Source organism: Prunus mume, linkage group LG8, assembly GCF_029339155.1.
Source record: "Prunus mume cultivar Tortuosa linkage group LG8, ASM2933915v1, whole genome shotgun sequence".
NCBI lineage: Eukaryota > Viridiplantae > Streptophyta > Magnoliopsida > Rosales > Rosaceae > Prunus > Prunus mume.
Genome location: NC_142705.1, coordinates 23,399,378 through 23,416,115, shown reverse-complemented (window position 1 = coordinate 23,416,115; position 16,738 = coordinate 23,399,378). Strand labels below are relative to the sequence as shown.

Here is a 16,738-nt window from a genome sequence, read left to right as displayed (position 1 = left end):
AATCCACAGGATATTCTTATGCTTTTATATTTAGAATACAATGAAAGAATATTAATGCTTTGGAAAAAAAAAATTATATTAATGCACCGATACTCACTACTCACTTGCAAAATGTGTGAATATCTTATGTACAAGTACTTCACGCATAATCTGTTCTTCAGTATTACAGACAACTATTTGGTTGAACAATGCCAGAAGTATTTCCATTTACATTGGTACAATGTGATTGAACCACTTGATTCCGGTAGGTCAAACTCACGTTTTCGAGTCGTATCCCACTGCATGGATTTGTTGCGCTGCAATCCAATTTTATTGCTACTGCTCTTCCTGATGTTCCTTGAATGTTTCGGTACAATACGTCACTGATTTTCACACCTGATGCCTGTAGATTGAACAGAGATGGAAATATGTGCATCAGACACAGTTTCCATTTTTTTTTTTTTTGTCAAACTGGAATTACAATACCAGGGCTAAATGCCAAAGATATAATGCTAGAGTCCAAAGCTAATGGACAACTGCAACCAGAAAAACAGGACATACAAATACAAAGCCTAGGGGAAACACAGGCAGGAGACGACCCAACCAACCGGTGGTGGCATCGTCAAATTCCTCACTAGTCCCAAACTAATATTGGGGTGGATCCATTTGATATGATAATATAACATCAAAATAGTACAAATTACTTAGTTTTATTACCTGAGCGGGGCAGTTGATATTGCGTGGGCAGTAATTTTGATCAATTACAATAGGATTTTGGACATTAAGCATTACAGCGTCAATAAATTGAACACCTTGGACAAAGCCGCTGCTAGGTCTAGGCCAAGACTTGATCCTCAGCCCATTTTGAGTACCCTTGAAGATTGCGTTTCTAACCGTCACATTTTGAACTCCTTCCTCTTCCAAGTCTTTGGCCAAACTTCCTATGCTGCAATCACCACACCCATGCATGCATAAGCCAATGCTAATACCAACTATTTTTTCATACAAGAGATGAGGGGGCGGGATTTTCTCTCACAAACTGTTAATGTGCCACGGAGTTTGAACTTGAGACCATTGGTCTGCAAGTCAAGACTCTTTTCACGAGGCTAGACCCCGATGGCAATGCTAATACTAACAATAATTAAGTGGTTTAATTGCAACCTTAATATATATACTACATAGCTATGCAAAGCAGGAGCTAAAATCTAACCTAATGCCATGGCCAGGTCCACATGATATTTGTTCGACCCACAAGTCCTTCATGCCAGGGCCAATAGAGACGCAATCATCACCAGTTTTGATGGATGTGTTGAAAATTGCAACATTTCTTGACAACTGGACGTGGATTCCATCAGTGTTTGGGCTATTGTCAGCCGCATTGACTTTGACTCCTCGAATGTAAACATCTTGGCAACCGTTTACCACAATGTGGAACATTTGGCTGTTCAATGACGTTAGTCCATTGATGCTAATGTTTTTGGAGTTTGTAAATCTCAGACTCTGCATTGGACGAGTGGTAGTTCAATTAGTTCTTAGTCAATAGGAAGAAACTTAAAAGAAATGAGTAAGAGAACATGATGAAGATACTTGTAGGGTAACTTAGACCACAAGCTTACACAAGAATTATCATTACAAGAAAAAGATAAATTACTAATTGTTGCTATGTTGGTACACAATCACAAATTGAATGTTTAATACTATAGCATGATAAAAAATTCTTTGACCAGGAGAAGCAAATTACTGACCGTGGCTCCGTTGGGAGCAGATATTTTCGTCTCCAATCACACGCCACGTGGAAAGAAGATTATCTCTTTTAATTAATTAATTGAACCAGTTTATCTGGCCAATTAATTAATTGGGATAAATATCTTAATTAACATGATATTATCTTTATTTAATAAGATAATATCATTAATTAAGATATTATCCTAATAAAGAGAAGATAATGTCATTATCTCATATATTATCTCCATAAAAAGAGATAATATCATTTAATTAGATATTATCTTAGTCCGACTTATCCCTACGAATTTGGGTAGAGAATAAACTCAGATATTCTCTACGAAACCCAGCCCCGAGGCTCCTATAAATAGATGACTTCATTCATCATTCAAGGTACATCTAAACCTACTCCTAATACCCGAGAAAAATACCCGAAGCTCTCTCTTTCTCCCTCTCCACTCTCCATATTTTCTCCACACGGCTCCGCCACCACACACTGCTCCCGCCACCCGGTTCACACCCTACATAAACACTACTCCGTACCCTTTGCTTAGCTATTGTTTTCCTACAAACACTCGAACTAACTTAGGCATCGGAGGGCCTTTGGCCAACACCCCCCGGGTGTGGTCTATTTACTCCAATCTGCTTTACAGGAATCGAGGAAGAGAGAGAAGGAAGATCGAAGGTTGAAGGATCTAGAAGCGAATATTCTCCCGTGAGATTATTTGCACAAACATTTGGTGCTTTCATTGAGAGCACGAGTTATACTCAACGCGTGCTCAAGGAATCCGTTCCTCCTATTTTCCAATCTACCAAGCCTTCCAAACAACCATGGTTGGAAGCAAACGCACTAGGAGCAAAACCGCCGCGGCTCGATCCGAGATGGCCCAAAGCCATTCCACCCACGATCCCGCGATCGACATGGTGGCACCACCACCTCTCGCCACCGTGCCACCTACCGGACCCGCAACCGGATCTAGCAACCTCCGTGGCACTGCCGCACGAACATGGTGGACCCTCCCATCAAGGTGGGCTCGTTACCACCACCGATTTAGGCCCGGTCTTGGAGCAACCCTCCGTTCCCTCCATTGCCTCCACGCTCGACGCACGCTTTTGGGTACACGTCCAATGAAACCCTAGGCCATGTGCAATTGGGCTCCACACGCTTCTCTCCTCCCGATCCACAAAGTCACAGATCTCAACTCAAAGTCGACCAGCTAGCTCAAAGAATGGACGACCAAAATGCTCTTATGAGGCAGCTCATTAATCAAATAAGCATGGCTCAAAATCTTGGCCTTGGACAACCAGGCGAAGAGAGAAGAATAGATTTAACGATCGTGGGGGCCAACGGCACCACGCGGTCGAGCAGAGCGAGCGGACAAGGCGATGTACAACCACGGATCGCTTGCCGACATGTCGCAAGCATTTGCAAGCCACACGCAGCAACGTGCGAAAGGCTCGGCCCACGACTTGACGCCCGTGCTCGCTTGGGCCCGCAGGAAATGTGCTTCAAAGGCTAGGCTCGGGAGATCAAACCGACAATCACCGCAATGAGGATCGTGAAGATAGGCGCCCACGCCCACTCACAGAAATATTCACGAAAGGCTAGGCCCCAGGAGGTCAACCCAGAACCATCGCAATGAGGATTGTGAAGAGAGGCACTCCAACGCCGCCGTCAAGCTGCAGAAAATTCCTCGCAAGCGCATCCACCAACACGCCTCCTAGGCAGCGCGGACGAGAGGACCGACCCGCGCGACCAACGAGGAGGTCAATCGGCGTCGCCGAATCGCAAAAGTCGCCAACGTGATCGACCAGCAATGCGCGCGGAAGACGTTGAGAAGCTTGTGAATGACCGACTTCGAGACTTAAAGACTAGCGGGAACCTCGAGGATGCACTACGTAAGGAGATGGACCAGGCGATCTCTACTCCTTTCACCCCTGAAATCGAGCAGGCTGCTCCTCCGGCGATTCTCGCGCCTTCGCTTACGCATTTCAAGGGAGATTCCGATCCCGAGAGCCACCTAAAACACTTCAAAAGTGTCATGATCCTCCACAAGGCCGACGATGCACTGATGTGCAAGGCGTTTGCAATGACCTTGCGAGGAATGTACCAGATCGTTCCACACCGCCATCCGGTCGATCAACGTTTCAAGGAGCTTGCCTATGTCTTCACTAAAGAATACACTTTATCTGGCCAATCAAGAAGAATCTCACCATCCTGCTCAACCTGCACAAGAAGTCCATTGAATCCCTCGCGAGACTACATCAAGAGGTTCAAAGCGGAGAGGGCAAACATTGTAGGATGTGATGACCAAATTGCGTCCTCTGCCTTCAAGAGAGGGTTGCCAATCGAATGTGAGCTGACGCGAGCTGACCATCTATCCTCGCCAAACACTGGTAGAAGTCTTCGCTATAGCAGAGCGCTACGCATTATGGGACGACGACCGGATCGCCACGAAGAAGGTGATCAAGTAGCTGAGCAGTCAAGCCAAGAGAACGCAAGCGAGATCATGCCTCGTGGAGGTGCTTCAAAGAATGAGAGCTACACCAAGTTCACTATCCCGATACACCGGATCTTGGCCCAAGTAAAAGACATGCCTTGGTTGAAGAAACCATCGCCTTTAAAGGGAAACCCAACCAAGAAGGATACCAGTAGATACTGCACATTCCATGAAGGGCATGGTCATTACACAAACGATCGCTTCGCCTGGAAAAGGCACCTTGAAGATCTAGTCGAGACGGCCATTGTACGAATTCATCGCAAGGAGGGCTATCCAGAAATCAAGGATTGTGACGCAAATGCTAACGATGAACCTCAATGAAAAAGGTCATATGGATCAACACGATCCTAGCGACTCCAAAAGCCCGAACCCGACTACCAGGGGCAAAGAGAAAGATCAAGCAGGCGACTTCCGTCTCTTAAGCCGTCACTAGCTACCAAGTTGTGGAAGACGAACCTTTCATCATCTTTCAATGGAAGGAAGTTCTAAGACAATTAAATACCCATCACCTCCAAGGGTACTATCCATGAAGCTCTTCACCTATCAGCTCGGCTCTAAGCAGGCGACCAAGCCTTCCTCACCTTCATTGAAGACAAGTTACTTTTGATGTTACTCATGGACTCATCGACACGTCTTCGGACGTAGGCCAAACGGGTCACCATCATCGACACGTCTTCGGACGTAGGCCAAACGGTCACCATCATCGACACGTCTCCGACGTAGGCCAAACGGGCCACACACATCGACACGTCTCCGGACGAGGCCAAACGAGCCACACACATCGACACGTCTCCGGACGTAGGCCAAACGGGTCATACACATCGACACGTCTTCGGACGTAGGCCAAACGGGTCACCATCATCGACACGTCTCCGGACGTAGGCCAAACGGGCCACACACATCGACACGTCTCCGGACGTAGGCCAAACGGGTCATACACATCGACACGTCCCCGGACGTAGGCCAAACGGGTCACTATCATCGACACGTCGGACGTAGGCCAAACGGGTCACTCTCATCGACACGTCTCCGGACGTAGGCCAAACGGGCCACACTCATCGACACGCCTCCGGACGTAGGCCAAACGGGTCATACACATCGACACGTCCCCGGACGTAGGTCAAACGGGCCACTATCATCGACACGTCTCCGGACGTAGGCCAAACGGGTCACACATCGACACGTCTCCGGACGTAGGCCAAACGGGCCACTATCATTGACACGTCCCCAGACGTAGGCCAAACGAGCCACTATCATCGACATGTCTCCGGACGTAGACCAAACGGGTCACACACATCGACACGTCTTCGGACGTAGGCCAACGGGTCACTTTCATCGACACGCCTCCGACGAGGCCAAACGGGTCACTTCATCGACACGTCTTCGGACGTAGGCCAAACGGGTCACCATCATCGACACGTCTCCGGACGTAGGCCAAACGAGCCACACACATCGACACGTCTCGGACGTAGGCCAAACGGGTCATACACATCGACACGTCCCCGTAGGCCAAACGAGCCACTATCATCGACATGTCTCCGGACGTAGACCAAACGAGCCACACACATCGACACGTCTCTGGACGTAGGCCAAACGAGTCATACACATCGACACGTCTTGGGACGTAGGCCAAACGGGTCACCATCATCGACACGTCCCCGGACGTAGGCCAAACGGGCCACTATCATCGACACGTCTTCGGACGTAGGCCAAAGGTCACTCTCATCGACACGCCTCTACGTAGGCCAAACGGGCCACACTCATCGACACGTCTCCGGACGTAGGCCAAACGGGTCATACACATCGACACGTCCCCGGACGTAGGTCAAACGGGCCACTATCATCGACACGTCTCCGGACGTAGGCCAAACGGGTCACCATCATCGACACGTCTCCGGACGTAGGCCAAACGGGCCACACACATCGACACGTCTCCGGACGTAGGCCAAACGGGTCATACACATCGACACGTCCCCAGACGTAGGCCAAACGGGCCACTATCGCATCGACACGTCTTCGGATGTAGGCCAAACGGGTCACTCATCGACACGCCTCCGGACGAGACCAAACGGGTCACACACATCGACACGTCTTCGGACGTAGGCCAAACGGGTCACTTTCGCATCGACACGTCTCCGGACGTAGGCCAAACGGGTCACTCTCATCGACACGTCTCCGGACATAGGCCAAACGGGCCACCTCATTGACACGTCTCCGGACGTAGGCAAAACATGCCTCAACCCAGAAGCACTCAAGCAGTTCACAAGACACTATGCAAATTGAAGTTGAAAAAATAACTGAAATTTCCTTAGTAAAGTGACCAACTGGCCAAAGTTCAACAAAAAGAAGACGATCAGGCAAGACCAATTACTCTAAATGAGAAAGCAGACTACAAAAGCTAAAAGAGATAAAGAAGTCTTCATCTATTCGAGACGCCAGCAGGAGATCCTCGATCTACACCACTTCAAATGGCTCTGTCTAATCACCACACTCTCAGCCTCCACCGCCGATCCTCAACGTCTGCCCCACCTCCTTTTTGAAGGAGAAGAAATGTTGCTTCCTTTGTTTTCCAAAGAAAGACTTGAGAAAGCACCAAGATCGCACTGACGGATTTGGTCAACCACTCAAAGACAAGAGGATGGACTTGATAGAAATTGCGTCTTTAGCAGATCGACACGCTCGCATCCGCAGGCTAGATTTTTCAACCTTTGGATCACCGGCTGAAGTTGAAGGACCTTCGCTCGGGCAGATGACTCTCTTGCTTTCCTAGCCTCCGCCAACCTCACTTCCAAAGGAATTTGCGACGTCGAATCAACTCCACGCTTGATTGCTCGTGACTCAACAGTTGAAACATGATGGTTGGATGGATGAGCAAACTGCCCAGATCGACTTCCAATCTTCGACTAGTACAAACGACTCGAATTTCAAAAAGAAGCATCCGATCTCTTTGCCTCTCAACAAGTGAGCTAGATCGCGCACACTACTTTACGGAGCATATCACGATCTCCAAACTCATCAGCTTGAGCTCAAGACTTGACATCAGCCTTCCTCTTTAGGAGTTTAGCAAACACTCTCATGTCCAGCAGTGATCATCAAGGCTCGAACCATCTCGCTTCCATCTATCGACATCCTTAGCAGGAGGCAGTCCACCAACTTTCTCGATCGTCGCCAAGAGCCGCCCGGCCGTCACCGACTAATCGCCTTTGGCCGCCACACGACGACAACCAGCCTAGTCCCACCCAACTGGTCCTCGCCTTGAAAAAGAGAAGACAAAGAAAAATTTACGTGCTCGACTTACTTTGGGATGCACGGCAACTCCTCTCTTCGACAAGCAGTACAAAATTCTCCAAGATCTTTCTCAAGCTAGAAAGTAGAGAAGTTAAGTTTGCAATGTAAGAAAGAGTGAAGAGAAGCCCTGTATTTGTATAAGTTGGACAACTCAGGTCAAGAAGGAATCACAAGCTTATTCCTATTGGGAATCCAACTCCAAGAACATCAGAAGCCTACGCCAATTAGTAATCCTATCTACAAAAAGCCTGCATACAGCTTGGAGACCGAAAAATAATTTCATCTCCTACATGCCACAAGCGCCATGCCGAGGTGAGGGCATTTGTGGGAGCAGATATTTTCGTCTCCAATCACACTCGCCACGTGGAAAAGAAGATTATCTCTTTTAATTAATTAATTGAACCAGTTTATCTGGCCAATTAATTAATTGGGATAAATATCTTAATTAACATGATATTATCTTTATTTAATAAGATAATATCATTAATTAAGATATTATCCTAATAAAGAGAAGATAATGTCATTATCTCATATATTATCTCCATAAAAAGAGATAATATCATTTAATTAGATATTATCTTAGTCCGACTCGATCCCTACGAATTTGGGTAGAGAATAAACTCAGCATATTCTCTACGAAACCCTAGCCCCGAGGCTCCTATAAATAGATGACTTCATTCATCATTCAAGGTACATCTAAACCTACTCCTAATACCCGAGAAAAATACCCGAAGCTCTCTCTTTCTCCCTCTCCACTCTCCATATTTTCTCCACACGGCTCCGGCCACCACACACGGCTCCGGCCACCCGGTTCACACCCTACATAAACACTACTCCGTACCCTTTGCTTAGCTATTGTTTTCCTACAAACACTCGAACTAACTTAGGCATCGGAGGGCCTTTGGCCAACACCCCCCGGGTGTGGTCTATTTACTCCAATCTGTTTTACAGGAATCGAGGAAGAGAGAGAAGGAAGATCGAAGGTTGAAGGATCTAGAAGCGAATATTCTCCCGTGAGATTCTTTGACCAGGAGAAGCAAATTACTGACCGTGGCTCCGTTGGGACAACCAGTGCTTGCAGCTAACTTGCAAGCCCACAAGGCGGTACCTTTGGCATCAAGTGTGCCTCCAATGATGGAAACACCGGTAACTCGTTCGAAGCTGAGCCAGTTGTTAGCTTGGCCTAGAATACGGTAATCAGATGAAGCAATCAACGTTCCGTCGATCTGGAAAGTAATATCTAGGGTTTTGCATTTGTCACCGCTAAACTTGATAGCAGAGGGAAGCAAATACCTCCCTTTTGGTACACTTATGGTAGTGGAATCGTTGGAGGCACAAGCTGCAGACCATGCATCCACAAAAGCTTGGGTGGAATCCGTTGTACCATTAGGCTTAGCTCCAAAACTTAGGACATTGTAAATGAATGCACTCTCAGCAACCAGTGATTGTAGAATCATCAGTACTACAACTCTGTAAAGACAATTTGTAACATTCACCATTTTTCCTTCTCTCCCTTTTTTTTTTTTTCTGTGTGAGAGGGAGTAAGAGAGAAATTAAAATACTGATGTTTGATGGTAATGAATGAAAAGTCAAATTTTGGTGGAAGGAATGAAGAGTGTTGGGGTATTTATAGTCTATATGGTACATGCATATATGCAATAATTAGCTAACTAGCTATGTTGATATATAAGGGATGTTTGTATAATATATTTATATTTGTATAGAGGATGGTGTGGGTTCTAAGAAATTAATGTATCATATTCAGAAAGAAAATAGAAAAATTAGGTATTAGACATAATAATCTTTACTAATAAGGATTTGATACACATGAATCAAATTTTGTTTTGGATATAGCCAAAGAGGAGGCCCAAATTCATTAGGCATGTCTAAATTATAAAGGTAAAAATATAATTTTACTTTTTTTGTTTAAAAACCTTCCAAAATCAGATCTCCCCCTTTCTCACTCTCTCTCTCTCTTAGATAAAGTCGCAGCAGTGATCGCCTCGGATCATGGCTTCTCGGCGCACAGATGACAATGATAACGACGATGATCTTGAGTTCCGTTTCGCTCAGCCACTTCATGCACCTTCTTCTCTGTCCAATAGTACTTTTAATTAGAGCGTTCAATGGTCAAATTTGAGTTGAAAAACCAAGCATGGTTTGAAACATTGGATTCGTGATCATGGTCGTTGATGGCAACGAGGAGAGCATGAACGCCTTGAGCTTGGCCCTCGACAACCTCAGGCTCTGATCCCCTACATCCAACTCCACCACCTCCGTAGGCCACTTCATCATCCTCCACGTCCAATCTCCACTATCCATAGTCGCAGGCCTTAGTCCCCACCCATCCCCTTTTGTGGGCCCAGTTAAGTTCCATCGCCTCCCCCCATCACCATTGCACCGTTTGCATTTGACTCAATGAATTTCATAGTGTTTTTTAAATTATTTTTTTGGGCTTGAAATTAATGAATTAACTCTCGATAAATTGATTTACCTGAATTTTTTAGTTTTCAGTTACTGATTTGATTTGATTGATTTAGGTCTATTTTTACTAGCTGCTGTAACAACCCAATCCTAAATTAATATTTAATTATTAATTTATTCTACAAAAAGACCACTATGCCCTTAGAATATTTTATTATGTTAAAGTTGACTTTTTGACTAAAAAGGAATTTGGGAGTTTCAACTACTTTATTGCATAGAGCACGATGAAACGAGCACAGACCGGACTTTAACATAATAAAAAGGAATTTGGGAGTTTCAACTACTTTATTGCAGGGAGATACAATCAAAATACGTTTAGGGGCAAAATGGTAATTTGCTAGGTCAGATTTTAAAACCTCTCTCTTCCCCTACGGGCACAGACTGGACTCTCTCTCCTCTCCTCTCTCTCTCTCACCGACTCTCACCTCTCTCTCGAACTCCGACCAACCGGTCATGGCAACACGCATGGCCGGTGCCAAAAGAACCGCCCAACTCAAACGTCCCATCTCGGCCAATCTCGACCTCCAGCCGTTGCTCGTGTCTCCGGAGAACTAGAAGAAACAACCAGATTTTTGACAGGATTTTCATTAGCTTGATCTCCCCCCTCCGGCCGCCATTTTCAGTTATCAAGGTATGAAATCTGTCACATCTCGAGATCAACTCTGCCGTAGTACGATATTGTCCACTTTAGGCCCCCTCTCTGCCCTCACGGTTTTGTTTCTGGGAACTCACGAGTAACTTACCAGTGAGTCACCCATTTTGGGATTGCTTTAGCCCCAACTTGCTTAACTTCGGAGTTCCCATGACTCGAAGGCAGTGAGCTCTCAAAAGGCCTCGTGCTAGATGGAGGCAAGCATGTACATATAAGGCACATCACCCCCTCTCCGTTGGTCAATGTGGGATGTTATAAAATCTCATCTACTCTTCGAGCTTTAGCTAATGGTTGGGTAGGATTTGATCAATTTCTAGCCTAGGTGAGTTGATTTTGGATCAAAGTTTAGCTGGTTTTGGATAGGATTCTGGTCATTTTCAGCCATTTTATGAGGTAGGTCCAAGAACAAAAGTGCCTCTAAACGAGGTTTTACATCTAGGGTAGGAATCTTGGCCTGTGATTTGGAGTTTTTCCAGCACGGCTGAAATTTTATTTGCACACCCACGCGCTGCCAGCTCATGGACAAGGTAGGTAATAGGGGCCTCATTTTGTCCTAGAATGATCTCCTAGTCTTCACAAGCGTGTAGGTACTTTCGGGTTCCAATTTGGTTAACGTTTGAACCCCGAACGGATCTCGCATATTGTGCGATTTCTGAGTTATGTTGATCTAGGTAATTCCAAGATCGTATAGGATTCAACGAATCGTAAAACGGAGTCTCGAATACTCCGAAAATGCCAACTGTAGGGCTAGGTTTACAATAACCGTCCGATCATGCGATCGTGAGTAATCCAACAATCCCATTGAGACTAAACTCACGGGACATGTGTCCTAGGCATATTGGAACCTTTAGGGACTCTCGGATTTGTGATAGGAGATTGTGGGCCCCGAGGGTCCCGTTGACCAAGTTTAGGTGGGTTGACCCCTCGGTTGACCGTGAGTCTTCCGAGGTAGTTATATCCTTTGAGAAGTGTTAAAATGACCAAGTAAACTAGTACTGACCGAGAATGAATTATCTGGGTCATGTTACGGATTGAGTATAGGTAGTTATTTATCAGATTGTGGCATATAAATTTTAAATATAGTTGATAATCAAGTTATCAGAAAGTTGATATAAAGGTCGGGAACTGAATTGGGAAATAAAGGGAAAGTATTGATATAAGTTTGGGATATGGTTTTTCAAACCCACCACAAGGGTACCCCCTAGTTGCTTTGAAACAGTGTCATTTATAAATAATGCCCCACGTGTTCCGGGGACTTCTGAACCGTGTGGTGCGAGGAATGTGGGTTAGGCTGACCAATGGTCCCATGAGGCCTGCGAGGATTATGGTTCGGATAGAAGTGGTATCTCCAAGGCTTGCGAGGATTGTGGCTCAAATAGAAGTGGTATCTCCGAGGCCTGCAAGGATTTAATTGACAGAGTAGGAATGGGGGTACGCTTAGGTGGAGAGAATTTCAGTTTTGAGATGTTCTTAAACTAATATAGAGAGGGAGTTCAATGCTAGGCTTATCTATAATCAGTATATGACTGTTACGAGTATTGGGAAGTTGCGAGTATTGTTTGAGTTGTGAATATGATTGAGTACATCACGCACATGAGAATTCAGTTTGATTTGCAAAACACATGACAATATGACGAATGAATGAGATATTCAATTACATTATTAAGGGGAAAGAACCACGTGTGGCTTGATCCCTCAGTAAGGGTACGTAGGCAGCCTAATGTTACAAGGTGCAGCCACAAGTTGGAGTCTTTGAGATGCTAATGTACTATTGTTATTCTGAAAGTTGAGATAAACTTTATTAGCAGAATGGTTTACTTGATTTGTTGAGACCTGAGGCCAGAATGATATGATGCTTGATTGCTTGGATATAATTAAATGCATGCTGAACGATTGAGATATATAAATGTTTGTTGACAAGTGGAAACTTTTGGGAAATGAGCAAATTACAAGGGAGACTCTGCCGAATTTTTGGCAGAAGTCTAACTGATAGAAAAATTAATTTCTAAATAGAAGGGCAATTTGGTCATTTGTGCAGGCATTCGCTAGGTGTCGGACACGCACAGTGGTTCAGCTGATTCCAAAGTAAAATTTGGGTCGGATCTCACTATGGTCATGTATTTTTTTTTTTTTATATAGTTATTTTGGATTCTACATTGTAGTTTACATTTCTGCATTGCAGTTTCCATTTCCGTTTTAGTACTTTCATCATGGTTTTGCATTTTGGTTCCTCACTTATTGTTCACCCGTTTTGTGTTTATTCCTGAGATAGAAGGGCAATGTTCCCCACTGCCTTGGAAACCATTGACTGGTCAACAACTCAGCTTTCTTTGGTGTATGAGCGTGTCACTACTAGCAATAAAGATTCTAGCATACTTCTTTAATACCGATAACTTGCGCCCCAAGTTACTGATTTCTAAACAAGCGATTATGAATTTGGGTGAGGAATATCTCCCAAGTAAGTTCTTTTTATTGCCTCAGACTGGTGAGGACTTCACAATTTATCTCAGTATAAAATTGGTAATTATGGCTAGAGTAATGGATAATAAAGTGGACTGTTTTAGACAGAACTTCTCTTTACAAAGCTACAAAGGAAGAAATCAACTCTAGAAAAGCAAAAAGAAAGCTAGAACTCCATTCCTGTATGGATAGAAGCTTCTGAGCCGGGCTGGACTGGGTATGTCTGGGCTAGATTGGACTTTCAACAACTTCAATCGCTCCAGATGTAGATCGATACCAAAGTTCAATTTTGGCGAGCTTTAATCTACTCCAGGCTTTGGGAGACTTTTGAGCGGGCAGAATCTGCGGCTTTTTCAGTTTGAAGGGACAGTGGCTGTTCTTAAGAACCTAATGAGTGGACACTGCACTATGAAATTTGTTGAGGTTTTCATATTTCAGAAAACTCAAACTATGCTTGTCTTGGCTTTTGCCGAACCAAATTTGTAACAAGAGATATCTCGTTTTGAATGACTTATTTCTTTAAGTCTGAACTTTGGAAATTCTAATCTAAAACTGGTTTTTCTTGTGGTTCAAGTGAGCTTTTGGCTGATTTTTTGGTTGTTTGTTTGATTGATGAAAATTGAGTGTGTCGATTCTGTTCACCCTCTCTTATATTTATAAGGAAATGCTTTGGAGTAGGGTTTCTTTCTTTTAATAATGGGCGGCAAAAATTCTCAAAAGATCTTTTCATTTTTAAATGCAAAGGAAGAACAAAAGTTTTAATCAATTATGGCAGATAAGCTCTCAACAGTCAGTTCTTAAGATCACTTCTGTTTTTCCCGAAAGAGAACCTAATCCCTTTTAATTTCCAACCTGTCCCTGTGAGAGCTCAAATCGTGATGGTTAGTTTGATTCTCAGTTTGAACAGCTCCCTGCCTTCCTGCTCATCTCTTTTTGAAAACATGATCTACTTATCTTTTGGGAGAATCACCCTTTTTTGGAGTAGAAGAAATATCTCTAAATATATCATACATAAAAATAGGGGTTTGATCTTCTGATGGCAGAGATTTTAGAGAGGTCTTCTCCTAGTTTGCCTGCTTTTGATTAACAAACTTATCAAATCAGTTGAAAATGTTGACTTTTCAATGTCAGAGAAAAGAGATTTCACATGGGTCTGTTTTTATTTTTCTTCTTTCTTTAATTATGCTGGACCTGCTCTAATTTTTCTGGAATCAAACCAAGGGCTGGCTTGCTCTCTTCTTTTCAAGGCCCAAGTTTTTATTTTGCCACCTTTTGATAGATCCTGGGCTGGGTTCTCTTTGGATTTTTGGGCTTTTGATTTTCTATTTATTTTGCAATGTTTGGATCTGGGCCCATAGTGTTGGGTGGAGTGTATAATCTTGGCCCAATTCAAGGGAACGTTGGTGGCTGGTTTTAAAAAATTGCTATGGGCTTTGTGACCTTGGGCTGGGTGTGCCAAATTAAGCCCAAACACTTATTAATATGTTTATTTTTTCCCATACTCTGTAGTGTAGTTTTTGTTTCTATAAAATTAGTTTTTGTTTTTGTTTTTGTTTTGTTTTTTTATTTTTGTTTTTTTATTTTTTTGTTTTGCCTTTTTCTATTTTGGTTTACATTATTGATATCTACATTGTTTTTATTTTAAAATTTCACTTAAATATGATAACTTTTGGTTTTTCTAGAAACTGCAAGTGCATTTGTCAATCTACTTCTTCTACTGCAGTATTCATGTTTTGATGTGAAGCTCAATTTTTCTGCAGTTGAGGTATGTATATTCTCGATCAAATTGTTATTTGAATTTTCTATTTATTTTTGGTTTTTATAAGTCGATTTTTCAACTCTTTGATGTAGTTTGTTTTTTTAATCAGATTTGAGTTTGAGGTGCCGTTTGGTTAGATATTTTTGTAGAATTTTCTAGTACTTTCATCATGGTTTTTCCTTTTAGTTCATCACTTAATAGTAGGTGCATTTTTGCCCAGACTTCGCATTGCAATTTTCATTTCAGCATTGGAGGTTCTATTTCAGCATTGTAGTTTCCGTTTCCGTTTTAGTACTTTCACCATGATTTTGCATTTTGGTTCCCCACTTATTAATATGTTTATTTTTTTTCTCATACTATGCAGTGCAGTTTTTGTTTCTATAAAATTAGTTTGTAGTTTGTAGTTTTGTTTGTTTACATCATTGATATCTATATTGTATTTTTGTTGCAGTTTTTGCATGAATCTGTGTTGAAATGAATTTTTATTTTATTTGTATTTTTATGAAGAAAAAAAAAACCCGTTGATTGTTTATATAAATATTGTGTAATTGAATAAATATCACAAAAACAAGTTTTGTGTAATGGTTGTAAGTGAGGCTTCCTCCTTTGAGGGTCATGGTTCAAGTGTAGTTTTTATTTCTATAAAATTATTATTATTATTTTCATTATTTTTTTGTTTACATCATTGATATCTACATTTTATATTTGTTGCAGTTTTTGCGTGAATTTGCGTTGAAATGATTTAAAATAAAAAATAAAAAAACGGTTGATTGTATATATAAATATTGTGTAATTGAACAAATATCACACAAACAAGTTTGGTGTAGTGGTTTGTGAGTGAGGCTTCCTCCTTTAGGGTCATGGTTTGAGTCCCTTCAATGACACAAAATCTTCTATTTTTTAGGGTGACTAAAGGGCAACAGAATTGTCCCCGGTTGGCTGACAGTGGTGGCGGCTAGCCATAATGGGTATTGCCGGAGGTGGACATGTGGCATAGTGTGTTTGCCTTAGAAGGAGTGGCATTGTGTGTAATTTTGATGTTTTTTAATTACATTATTGTAAAATTAGGTACTATTTTTTTGTCTTTGGACTATGCTAATTAGGTGAAATGTATTCATATTTTCCAAATTAGTAAACTATAGTGTTTTAAAACGAAAGCTCACTCCAAATAATTTGTTGGTTTGGATCGTTGAAAAAAATTCTTTAGGGGACCTTAAAGGTGGTCCCTCAAATAAAATTATTTGAGGGATCCCTCAATAGAAAGAGACTGTACTAAATAATGTACCTATCTACGTATTTTAGAAAATTATTATGTACCTAGATATGTTGGATATATTAAGTATATACAAATTGTTACACATATGCTATGTTACTACTAGCAAAGAGACCAATATATCATTTATGCTAACAAACTCCCCAATAGAAAAACAAAAAAAAAACAAAAACAAAAGTCAACCCTAATTAATGCATGGGTTCAAATTATAACTCGTAGAGAAAATTTAGGGATTAAAAAATAGAAACCACATTTGAATGCCTAGTAAAAAACATTATTGAAATTATAAATTTAAAGGATTTTCTTAAGGAGAAAAATGTTCAACAACAAAGAGGGGTTGATGGCATGATTTGTAAATATGTCATAATGTGGGTTATTGTCTAGGGTTAATTACACTTTAGTACCTTGTAGTTACACCCTTAAGACATGTTAATTTCTTCCTTCTCAATTTTTACATAACATACCCCGGTCTTTTAAATGTGTTACAATCTGGTTTCGTCATTAGGGTCTCCGTTAGTTGCCTACGTGACACTATGAGTCCCATATTTTTCAATTTTTTTTAAATTAAAAATTATTAAAATTTTAAACAACCACCCAGCCCCCCCCCAGCTCACCCCCTC

At 42.5% G+C, this 16,738-nt stretch overlaps 1 protein-coding gene across 1 annotated transcript; it reads right to left on the bottom strand.

Annotated features, from left to right (window-relative positions):
• Positions 1-85: 85 nt before the first annotated feature.
• Positions 86-8,950, bottom strand: LOC103339044 (polygalacturonase-like). Its single transcript, XM_089043096.1, has 4 exons — positions 8,540-8,950; positions 1,190-1,479; positions 697-925; positions 86-382 (listed from the first exon to the last, which is right to left on the bottom strand). The coding sequence occupies exons 1-4, from the start codon at positions 8,945-8,947 to the stop codon at positions 164-166; spliced, it is 1,146 nt and encodes a 381-aa protein (XP_088899222.1). The 5' UTR covers positions 8,948-8,950; the 3' UTR covers positions 86-163.
• Between the last annotated feature and the right edge of the window lie 7,788 nt (positions 8,951-16,738).

What these genes read in the sequence shown, in the direction of transcription:
- LOC103339044 (XM_089043096.1), bottom strand. Translation starts at nt 8,947, where the DNA reads ATGATTCTACAATCACTGGTTGCTGAGAGTGCATTCATTTACAATGTC. An exon ending in GTTGTCCCAACGGAGCCACG is followed by an intron (nt 1,480 to 8,539) that starts GTCAGTAATTTG and finishes CGTCCAATGCAG; the next exon opens with AGTCTGAGATTTACAAACTC. An exon ending in ATATCAACTGCCCCGCTCAG is followed by an intron (nt 383 to 696) that starts GTAATAAAACTA and finishes TTCAATCTACAG; the next exon opens with GCATCAGGTGTGAAAATCAG.